Source organism: Cherax quadricarinatus, chromosome 67 (assembly GCF_038502225.1).
Source record: "Cherax quadricarinatus isolate ZL_2023a chromosome 67, ASM3850222v1, whole genome shotgun sequence".
In the NCBI taxonomy this organism is placed as follows: Eukaryota; Metazoa; Arthropoda; class Malacostraca; order Decapoda; family Parastacidae; genus Cherax; species Cherax quadricarinatus.
In genome coordinates, this window is record NC_091358.1 from 6410977 (window position 1) to 6423476 (window position 12500).

The 12500-nt window shown below is 45.0% G+C and overlaps 1 protein-coding gene across 1 annotated transcript in view; it reads right to left on the reverse strand.

The window, feature by feature from the left end:
• The window catches only part of LOC128699699 (glycine receptor subunit alpha-4), a 193095-nt gene that overhangs the window by 78530 nt on the left and 102065 nt on the right, over window positions 1-12500 (reverse strand). The window contains exon 4 of the mRNA XM_053792446.2: window positions 7324-7547. Coding sequence (XP_053648421.1) covers window positions 7324-7547 — 224 coding nt within the window. The remainder of the gene's footprint in view (window positions 1-7323; window positions 7548-12500) is intronic.

Genomic DNA, 12500 nt, shown 5'->3' on the forward strand with positions numbered 1-12500 from the left:
TATTGTAGGAAATCTGAATAAATGAAGAATTGGTGTAATAAAAAGCCGCTGTATTAGCGAAACGTTGTAAAGAAAGCGCTGTAAAGCGATGCCTGCCTGTACTTAGTAAGTTTATTTAGGTACAGGTTTGCATAAACACTGTTACACAATTTATTATACATAGTAACATAAGTGTAAATTACCTAGAAAAAAAACGAACAAGTCAAAGTGACTTATTTCCATTTTGGTCCTTAGGTCAGTCTAACATAAGGACCCGAATGGAAATAAGTCATTTTCACATATTAAGAACTTAATAACCGTTAAATTATCGAAGCAAAAATAGAAACGATAAGTCAGGAGAATTCCTCAGCAATACTCAACACTGTAAGGTGCTGCCACATGGTGGAGGATGGAGACACTAAGTCAATTCTCTTTGAGCTTAGTCTCGGCACTAAGCTCTTGATATACTCGCTGCCTTTCAAGTTGCAATTGTACCAGCTTCAGAAGCTCCAGCTTTTGAAGCTGCTTCAGTAATATACTGGTAGAATGATGAGCTCATCATTCTACCAGTATAATTCTTCAGTATTATACCTGGAAGAATGATGAGCTCATTTTCAGAACGATTAATACATCTCAGCGTCGTGAGAGGCTGAGTAATCAAGGTTTCGGTTATGTCTCTTTAAGTTACGATCACTACTCAGCGATAGTTCCATAATGAACGATAAATTGCTTCCTAAAGAACTTTAGAAATACGCAGCTGTAATCCTCGGAAAGTTCAATTATAATGAGTTTTGATTAATAATAATAATAATAATAATAATAATAATAATAATAATAATAATAATAATAATAACAGTAACAACAACAACAATTATTATACTACTAAAAATAATAACAATAATAATAATAATTATTATTATCCTACTAATACTAATAAAAATTATCATTTACAGAGTGCCATTAACAACAACACTTAGAATTGCGCGCTGCATTTGGCACTCTCCTCCTCTACCCCTCCCCCCCCCCGCCCAATAATAAGAGTGCCATTATGGAAAGGTTAACAGCATCGGCAGGTGCCTTAGGGCCATGAGTGACACCCCTCGTTATCTGCCTTAAAATGGGGTGCCTCTTTAGTTAGTGATTCCTTACGTCAATTCTGGGACGACTTTGGTCAGGTCTGGAACGGCTCTCGTCAATTCAGGGACGACCCACGTCGATAATAGGACGACCCACATCAATTCTGGGACAACTTTTGTCAATTCTGAGACGATTTTTGTCAATTCTGCGACGACCTCCGTCAATTTTGGATCGACCCTCCTTAAATCTGCGACGACCCACGTCAATTTTGGGACGACCCTCCTCAATTCTGCGACGACCCCCGTCAATTTTGGGACGACCCTCCTCAATTCTGCGACGACCCCCGTCAATTTTGGGACGACCCTCCTCAATTCTAATAAGACTTGCGTCAATTCTGGAACGACCCACGTAATTTCTGGGACGACCTTCGTCAATTCTGTAACGACTCTCGTCAATTCTAGGACGTCGTCATCAATTTCCTCACATCGTAATCAATCCCTCATCATTTGCAAAGATTTCATCATCAATTCTATGAGACCGTCTTCAGTTCTAGGGCACCATCAATCTTTAGAACACAATCATCAATTTTAGGGCTGTGTCGTGAGCTTTTAAAAACCATTGTCATCAATGGCACTCATGGAATCCTTTCATCAATGCTTGGATCCCATCATTAATACATGGGATCCCAATATTACATATTCAGATTCGATCATTGTAGATTCTGAGGATTCTGGATCCTATCATTTTACATTTTGAGAATTTGATTCTATCGTTACAGAATCTGATCCCTTTATTATAGATTAGGGTCTTTTTATCATAGATTCGAATTATTTCATTGTGGATTCAGATCCCATCATTATAGATTCGGATCCAATCATTATAGATTCGGACCCCATCATTATAGATTCGGATCTCATCATTATACATTCGGATCTCATCATTATACATTCGGATCCCATCATTATAGATTCGGATTACATCATCATAAATTCGGATCTCATCATTATGGATTTGAATCCCATCAATATAGATTCGGATCCCATCATTATAGATTCAGATCCCACCATTATATACTCGGATCCCATCATTAAAGATTCGGATTCAATCATTATAGATTCGGATCCCATCACTACAGATTCGGATCCCATCACTAAATATTTGGATCTCATTATTTTAGATTCGGATCCCATCATTACAGCTTCGCATCCTATTATTATAGATCCTATTATTATATCATTAATTCCTAGAGCACATTCAACACAACAGAGACTAAGCATTCTAACATTAAAAAAAATAATTATTTATCAAATAAAATCCCCTTTTTTCCCCTCGTTAAACCTTATAATAAAACGGATACAGCTGACGTGAAAGTAATTGGCACTTAGGCCGTGAAAATAATTGCCGTGAAAGCTATTAATAGGCTTGCACTGTTTATTTTTTTTTTTAATGATGTACCCAGTAACAACCTGGTTGATCAAGTTTTGATCCACCGCGAAGGCTGGTCACAGACCGGGCCGCGGGAGCATTGACCCCCCGGAACACCCTCCAGGTATACTCTAGTACTGGAGTGTTTATGGCGTGGAGAATGGATTGATGGATTACTTTGAAGTCGGCGAGAGCCGACAGAATTTCCATTGATGACGTGAGAATCGGATTGACGTGATGAAATTGCACAGAGAGAGAGAGAGTCCGTCTGATGTTTTGCAATGTGGCAAGAGACCACCATGTGTCGTTTTATGTAATTGTCGGAGTTTCAAGACTAGTTGGGCAATTATCGTAATGCATATTGTGGAGGTAGTCAGACACGTTAGAGAGAGAGAGAGAGAGAGAGAGAGAGAGACCCCCACACACACGCTGAAGAGGCATCATACAGGATAGTCTGCTAATGCTAATAGCTTCGCTGTTGAAGCACCTTAAGAAGAATAGAGAGCTGGAAGAACGATGTCATCTCACAGACATGTTCAGAGCCTCCACCACTCTCCTGTGCACTAGGTGACCCCTGTGTTCAGGGGTCACCTCTACTACTACTACTACTACCTCCACCTCTTCCTGCCTATATATAGCCGTCCTGCTTCACCTCTGTTAGTGTGACTTTGTCAATGGTCCAAGTCGGACCGAAACGTCATCGTAAGCTTCTCTCTTTTATGTGCGGGTTATTTGTGTATCGTTCCAGTCACGGTATTGTGCCTTTTTGTTATTTATTTATTTATTTCAGGGTGTTCTTGAGAACAACCTCGTGACGACAAGAACCTATTCTTCGAAAAACCCTAAATAACAAGTAAGAACTCGTAAACACACTCAGGAGTATTCCACCACAAGACGCATCTATAATATAGTGTTGGTATACTCCGCAGATCAGTGGTACCAGTATCCCAAACACTGACATTCCTTAGAGATGAAGATCTGCCCCAAATGCTTTTCATAACAAGGAGCTTTTTATATAGTAGGATGTCACTGATGTCAGCTATGGTCTGAATAAGTTGTACATGTACAAAAGAAGCCAACCAAAGATTCGAGGTCCCGGTAAGACTGAGATATGCGTATTGAGATCTGGTTCAAGGACACCCCCAAGCACAAGGTACCTTGAGATCACTTTAAATTCTAATGTATATAGTATCGTAAGGGGGTAGCTGAGTGAGGCGGTGGGGGGGGGGAAGAATTGGAAAGAGGGTGTTACGAGAAAGTGGAGTGTGTGTCAGAGGGCCTTGCGCTCTTCTTCCCCATTTGCATGACAAGTTCTGCCTTAGGACAGAAAACGAACCTGGTATACCTCTAACAGATACAGACGATACTCGTTGTACCGAGTGTAACGCTCGGTACTATGGGTATCGTCTCAAAATCAGAGGAAGATCGTGTGACTTTGTAGACGATATCAGTTACCAGGAAGAGCACCACTTAACCTCTGTTCACCAGCATCTCTGAGGCAGAGTTCTTCGTGATGAACAAAACACTGAACTTCTCGTATATGACAACCAAGTTTTTAGGGAACACTACGAAGTGGGAGATTTTCAGTGGTGTTCTGAGTGTTCGCTGTAAAGTCTGGTGGAGCCCAGGTGCTGGGATGAACAGGTACTTGACTTAATAGATAAGATGTGGAACTTAGGGGAAGATCAGGAACTTAGGGAAGATAAGATATGTAACTTAGGGGAAGATCAGGAACTTAGAGAAGATAAGATATGTAACTTAGGGGATCCAGGTGATCTTTACTATCATTTGTACTGTCATTTTTGAAGATTGAGACACTTATGGAACATATGGGAGTCTTTACTGAAGAAACGTTTCGCCACACAGTGGCTTCATCAGTCCAATACAGAGCAGAAAGTGTAAGGAGAGGAGGAATTTGAGGTGATCGATCCCTCAGCCTGGAGGCGATGTGTTCAGTCAGTATTGGACTGATGAAGCCACTGTGTGGGGAAACGTTTCTCCAGTAAAGATTCCCATATGTTGCATAAGCGTCTCAATCTTCAACTTGTCGGTTTTAAACCATTTATCACTATTATCTTTATTATCATCTCTACTGCCAACTTAACTAACATCTTTATTACCATCTTTACTGCCATCTTTACTGCCATCTTTACCTCTCCACTACTTCTGCTGTCTCCGTATTTAGTTACTTCTCTTTTCGACTGAAGAAGTCTACTGTGTAGGCTGAACGTTTCGGGAGTAAAGATACCTGAATGTTGCACATGTGTCTTACCCGTCAAATATACACAATGACAATAGCAAGACTGGCCACAAGGGAGCTAGTTCACGCCAAGCAGCAACGACTGAGAGACATATATACCTCAGACCAGTCACACGGGTCTGCAACTCCACTCTGAGGGACATAAACACCTCATACCACTCCTTAATGGGTGGTATGAGGTGTTTATGTCTATCAAAGTGGAGAAAGTGGAGTTTCAGTCTCGTGTGATTGGTTTAAGAGGTGGTATGAGGTATTTATGTTCCTGAGAGTGGAGTTGCAGGACCCGTGTGACTGGTTTAAGGTGTGGTATGAGGTGTTTATGTCCCTCAAAGTGGAGAAAGTGCAACTGCAGTCCAGTGTGACTAGTTTAAACCAGTCACACGGGACTGCAACTCCACTTTGAGAGACATAAACACCACACATCTCAGAGGTACTTTAAACCAGTCACACGAGACTGCAGCTCGACCTACAACCAGTCCAGGAAAGCTGAAGTCACGATAGCTAAGCTATACGATGGTTGTACGAGAGTCGATATCCAGCGTTACACCAATGTGACTCACGAAATCGTAATGACACGATTGCAAACAAACCATACCCCGGCCGGGATTGAACCCGCGGTCAGAGAGTCTCAAAACTCCAGACCGTCGTGTTAGCCACTGTACCAGCTAGCCACAATAAGATTCGTCCAACTAGGTATATTTCTACACCATAGGAAGGTTAGCATAGGCACCACTGTGACCACAAATGCTAGAGTTCGACACGGCCACGTTAGCTGGAGATTCGTCTGTAAAAACTTGCATTTGTGGTCACAGTGGTGCCTGTGCTAACCTTCCTATGGTGTAGAAATATACCTAGTTGGACGAATTTTATTGTGGCTAGCTGGTCTAGTGGCTAACGTGACTGTCTGGAGTTTTGAGACTCTCTGACCGCGGGTTCAATCCCGGCCGGGGTATGGTTTACACCAATGTGATAGCGAGATCATTTCTTTAAATATGTGATGCTGCAGTTCGATCCATCCCTCGCCTCCTCCACCGCTCGAGTTACGAAGAGTGTAGCCAGGGACTGGAGTGGCTACCTCCAGTCAAGGCTGAGGGACTTATCACCTCAAAACTACACAGTCTTACATTGACCTGTATTCGACCCAGGGCACTAAAGATGCCCAGGTGCTGCACATCAGTAGAGACAAGGAGTGAGGGCATACGTAAAGTTTACATTAAGAACAACAACAACAAGAGGAAGGAGAAAGAGATGATGAATCTGGCATTATCTCTCCTTGTGTCTCAGTGTTCGCATACACTCTGTTGACTCAGGCATCGATTTCCTTCACTTAAGTAGACTTTATCGGGATATCGATGGCCAGGAAAAAGATGCAAACCTTTGCAACATTGGCTATTGTTGCTACCATTATTCTCTTGCTAGTCCTACTAGCAAGATTGTCTCAGAAAGGGAGCGAAATATACAGATGTCTCTCATCTGTTTCATATTTCTGTCCACGGGTCTTTTCACTCTTTATGTCTCACTTGTAACTAAACTTTCACCCCAGAAATTACTTTTAGGCAATACGACAGAGGAGTGTGTGTGGGTTGGTGTGAGTTGGACCTGACTAGCTTGTGCTACTAGGTCGGATGCTGTGCTCCTCCCTAAAGTGACGTGTCTGACCTCACTAGGTCAAGGCATTAAGCCGGTGTGAGAATTAGACCTGCCTCGCATAGGCCAGTAGGCCTGTTGCAGTGTTCCTTCTTTCTTATGTTCTTATATTCTTATATATCGTTGTCCCACGAAGCAAGAACCTCCATAATCATACTGTCAGATCAGACTCGATTATATATTACAAAATATTAATCTTTTTTTTTTTTTGGGGGGGGGGGCGAAATGGGTTAGTTTAAAGGGGATATTTAAAAAAAAAACTGAAATGAGTTTAACTCACAAAAAATCGTTTTAATTTAATTGCTAACCTGTGTAAGGTGGGCGGATTAAAACACATGTGGATACTGTGACCTGCTGGGTGACTAGCACCCACACATTGACACATTCCTTCGTGTGTAAGTAACTGTACCTGTTTACTGAGATCTGTCTATTCAAAGTGACTTATACCTCAGCATGAACGTATCAACATTTACTCACTGCACCTCATTAGTACCTACGTAATCGCACCCTACTATCACCTACGTAATCACACCCTACTATCACCTACATAATCAAACCTCACTATCACCTACGTAAGCGCACCCTACTATCACCTACGTAATCGCACCCTACTATCACCTACATAATCGCACCCTACTATCACCTACGTAATCGCACCCTACTATCACCTACGTAATCACACCCTACTATCACCTACATAATCGCACCCTACTATCACCTACGTAATCACACCCTACTATCACCTACGTAATCGCACCCTACTATCACCTACATAATCGCATTCTAATATCACCTACGTAATCACACCCTACTATCACCTACATAATCGCACCCTACTATCACCTACGTAATCACACCCTACTATCACCTACGTAATCGCACCCTACTATCACCTACGTATTCACACCCTACTATCACCTACGTAAGTCACATACCTGAGCATGTAGAGAATCTCTCCCATGGGGTTGATCCTGACCAGGACGTTAGGAACAGTAACAAACTGGAACTCAGCATGCTTGGCGTTCGGGAAGTACACCTCCGGTTTCCAGATACCCTTCACCAGGTTAGGGTCGTTCAGGTCCAGTGGTTGGGAGATGTCTGCGTGGTTGAGTCGCTCGTCTACCCACGACTGACTCAGGTACAGGTCGACTGCATAGTCCTGGGAATAGGAACAAGTGCATTATACTACTTGCATTGTAGCAGAAGTAACCTAGGATAACCCAGAGGGCTAGTAAGGATAACCCTCGCGATAAGTAACCTAGGATAACCCTGGGGGTTAGTAACCTAGGATAACCCAGAGAACTAGTAAGGATAACCCTTCGGAATAGTAACCTAGGATAACCGTGGGGGTTAGTAACCTAGGATGACTCTGACGATTATAAAGGATAACCATGGAGTTAGTAAGGATAACCCAGGGGATTAGTAACCAAGGATAACCCTGGGTATTAGTAACCTAGGATAACCCTGGGGTTAGTAAGAATAACCGTGGGGGTTAGTAACCTAGGATAACCCTGAGGGTTAGTAACCTAGGACAACCCAGGGGATTAGTAACCTATGATAACCCTGGTGTTAGTAAGGATAACCCTGGGGATTAATAACCTAGGACAACCCTGGGGGTTATTAACCAAGGATAACCCTGAGGTTTTTAACCTAGGATAATCCTGGGGGTTATTAACATAGGATAACCCTGAGGGTTATTAACCTAGGATAACCCTGGAGGTTATTAACCTAGGATAACCCTGGGGGTTATTAACCTAGGATAACGCTAGGGGTTAGTAAGCCAGGATAACCATGGGGGTCAGTAAGTTAGGATAACCCTGGGGGCTAGTAAGCTAGGATAACCCAGGGAGTTAGTAAGCTAGGATAACCATGGGGGTCACTAAGTTAGGATAACCCTGGGGGTTAGTAAGCTAGGATAACCCAGGGAGTTAGTAAGCTAGGATAACCCTGGGGGTTAGTAAGCTAGCATAAACCTGGTCGTTATTAAGTTAGGATAACCCTGGGGGTTAGTAAGCTAGGATAACCCTGGGAGTTAGTAAGCTAGGATAACCCTGGGGTTAGTAAGCTAGGATAACCCTGGGAGTTAGTAAGCTAGGATAACCCTGGGGGTTAGTAAGCTAGGATAACCCTGAAAGTTAGTAAGCTAGGATAACCCTGGGGGTTAGTAAGCTAGGATAACCCTGGTACTTAGTAAGCTAGGATAACCCTGGGAGTTAGTAAGCTAGGATAACCCTAGGAGTTAGTAAGCTAGGATAACCCTGGGGGTTAGTAAGCTAGGATAACCCTGGTAGTTAGTAAGCTAGGATAACCCTGGGAGTTAGTAAGCTAGGATAACCCTGGGGTTTAGTAAGCTAGGATAACCCTGGGGGTTAGTAAGCCAGGATAACCCTGGGGGTTAGTAAGCTAGGATAATGCTTTACACTGCAGAGGTGCCAGTCAGTGTTGTGACTCTATATACAGCACTCAGTACCTTAAGAAATCTCTAGCTCTTGGCGTTTTTAAGAAGAGGGTATAGGTAGGCCTGTCACTCCCATAGCAGCCAGTAGTGGTGTACTGATGCTTGGCTTCATAACAAGAGTGGTACATATATTTTATTAAGATTAATGTTGGCAGAGTGGAGGGAGACTCCATGGAGGAAGGTATGGGAGACTCCATGGAGGAAGGTATGGGAGACTCCATGGAGGAAGGTATGGGAGACTCCATGGAGGAAGGTATGGGAGACTCCATGGAGGAAGGTATGGGAGACTCCATGAAGGAAGGTATGGGAGACTCCATGAAGGAAGATATAAGAGACACCATGGAGGAAGGTATTATGGAGGAAGGTATGGGAGACTCCAAGGAGGAAGGTATCGGAGACTCCATGGAGGAATGTATGGGAGACACCATGGAGGAAGGTATGGGAGACACCATGAAGGAAGGTTTGGGAGACTCCATGGAAGACGGCATAGGAGACTCCATGGAGGAAGATATGGCAGACACCATGAAGGAAGGTATGGGAGACTCCATGGAGGAAGGTTTGGGAGACACCATGAAGGAAGGTTTGGGAGACACCATGAAAAAAGGTATGGGAGACACCATGAAGGAAGATTGGGAGACACCATGAAGGAAGGTATAAGAGACGCCATGAAAGAAGGTATGGGAGACACCATGAAGGAAGGTTTGGGAGACACCATGAAGGAAGGTTTGGGAGACACCATGAAGGAAAGGAATGGGAGACACCATGAAGGAAGGTATGGTAGACACCGTGAAGGAAGCTTGGGAGACACCATGAAGGAAGGTATGGGAGACGCCATGAAGGAAGGTATGGGAGACACCATGAAGGAAGGTATGGGAGACGCCATGAAGGAAGGTTTGGGAGACACCATGAAGGAAGGTATGGGAGACGCCATGAAGGAAGGTATGGGAGACGCCATGAAGGAAGGAATGGGAGACTCCATGGAGGAAGGTATGGGAGACGCCATGAAGGAAGGAATGGGAGACTCCATGGAGGAAGGTATGGTAGACACCATGAAGGAAGGTAGGGGAGACTCCATGAAGGAAGGTATGGGAGACACCATGAAGGAAGGTATGGGAGACTCCATGGAGGAAGGTATGGGAGACTCCATGGAGGAAGGTATGGGAGACGCCATGTAGGAATGTTTGGGAGACACCATGAAGGAAGGTATGGGAGACACCATGGAAGGAAGGTTGGGGAAGACAGACACCATGAAGGAAGGTATGGGAGACTCCATGTAGGAAGATATGGCAGACACCATGAAGGAAGGTATGGGAGACACCATGAAGGAAGGTATGGGAGACACCATGAAGGAAGGTATGGGAGACACCATGAAGGAAGGTTTGGGAGACACCATGAAGGAAGGTATGGGAGACACCATGAAGGAAGGTATGGGAGACACCATGAAGGAAGCTTGGGAGACACCATGAAGGAAGGTATGGGAGACGCCATGAAGGAAGGTTTGGGAGACACCATGAAGGAAGGTATGGGAGACACCATGAAGGAAGGTATGGGAGACGCCATGAAGGAAGGTATGGGAGACGCCATGAAGGAAGGTATGGGAGACACCATGAAGGAAGGTATGGGAGACACCATGAAGGAAGGTATGGTAGACACCATGAAGGAAGGTATGGGAGACACCATGAAGGAATGAATGGGAGACACCATGAAGGAAGGTTTGGGAGACACCATGAAGAAAGGTATGGGAGACACCATGAAGGAAGGTATGGTAGACATCATGAAGAAAGCTTGGGAGACACCATGAAGGAAGGTATGGGAGACACCATGAAGGAAGGTATGGGAGACGCCATGAAGAAAGGTTTGGGAGACACCATGAAGGAAGGTATGGGAGACACCATGAAGGAAGCTTGGGAGACACCATGAAGGAAGGTATGGGAGACACCATGAAGGAAGGTATGGGAGACACCATGAAGGAAGGTATGGGAGACACCATGAAGGAAGGTATGGGAGACACCATGAAGGAAGGTATGGGAGACACCATGAAGGAAGGTATGGGAGACACCATGAAGGAAGGTTTGGGAGACACCATGAAGGAAGGTATGGGAGACACCATGAAGGAAGGTATGGGAGACACCATGAAGGAAGGTATGGGAGACACCATGAAGGAAGGTATGGTAGACACCATGAAGGAAGGTATGGGAGACACCATGAGGAATGAATGGGAGACACCATGAAGGAAGGTATGGGAGACACCATGAAGGAAGGTATGGGAGACACCATGAAGGAAGGTATGGGAGACACCATGAAGGAAGGTATGGGAGACACCATGAAGGAAGGTATGGGAGACACCATGAAGGAAGGTATGGGAGACACCATGAAGGAAGGTATGGGAGACACCATGAAGGAAGGTATGGGAGACACCATGAAGGAAGGTATGGGAGACACCATGAAGGAAGGTATGGGAGACACCATGAAGGAAGGTTTGGGAGACACCATGAAGGAAGGTTTGGGAGACACCATGAAGGAAGGTATGGGAGACACCATGAAGGAAGGTATGGGAGACACCATGAAGGAAGGTTTGGGAGACACCATGAAGGAAGGTTTGGGAGACACCATGAAGGAAGGTATGGGAGACACCATGGAGGAAGGTATGGGAGACTCCATGGAGGAAGGTATGGTAGACACCATGAAGGAAGGTATGGGAGACGCCATGAAGGAAGGAATGGGAGACTCCATGGAGGAAGGTATGGGAGACGCCATGAAGGAAGGAATGGGAGACTCCATGAAGGAAGGTATGGGAGACGCCATGAAGGAAGGAATGGGAGACTCCATGGAGGAAGGTATGGTAGACACCATGGAGGAAGGTATGGGAGACGCCATGAAGGAAGGAATGGGAGACTCCATGGAGGAAGGTATGGTAGACACCATGAAGGAAGGTATGGGAGACGCCATGAAGGAAGGTATGGGAGACACCATGAAGGAAGGTATGGGAAACGCCATGGAGGAAGGGATGGGAGACTCCATGGAGGAAGGTATGGTAGACACCATGAAGGAAGGTATGGGAGACGCCATGAAGGAAGATATGGGAGACACCATGAAGGAAGGTTTGGGAGACACCATGAAGGAAGGTATGGGAGACACCATGAAGGAAGGTATGGGAAACGCCATGGAGGAAGGTATGGGAGACTCCATGGAGGAAGGTATGGTAGACACCATGAAGGAAGGTATGGGAGACGCCATGAAGGAAGGTATGGGAGACACCATGAAGGAAGGTTTGGGAGACACCATGAAGGAAGGTATGGGAGACGCCATGAAGGAAGGTATGGGAGACGCCATGAAGGAAGGTATGGGAGACACCATGAAGGAAGGTATGGGAGACACCATGAAGGAAGGTATGGGAGACGCCATGAAGGAAGGTATGGGAGACACCATGAAGGAAGGTATGGGAGACGCCATGAAGGAAGGTATGGGAGACGCCATGAAGGAAGGTATGGGAGACACCATGAAGGAAGGTATGGGAGACGCCATGAAGGAAGGTATGGGAGACGGCATGAAGGAAGGTATGGGAGACGGCATGAAGGAAGGTATGGGAGACGCCATGAAGGAAGGTATGGGAGACACCATGAAGGAAGGTATGGGAGACGCCATGAAGGAAGG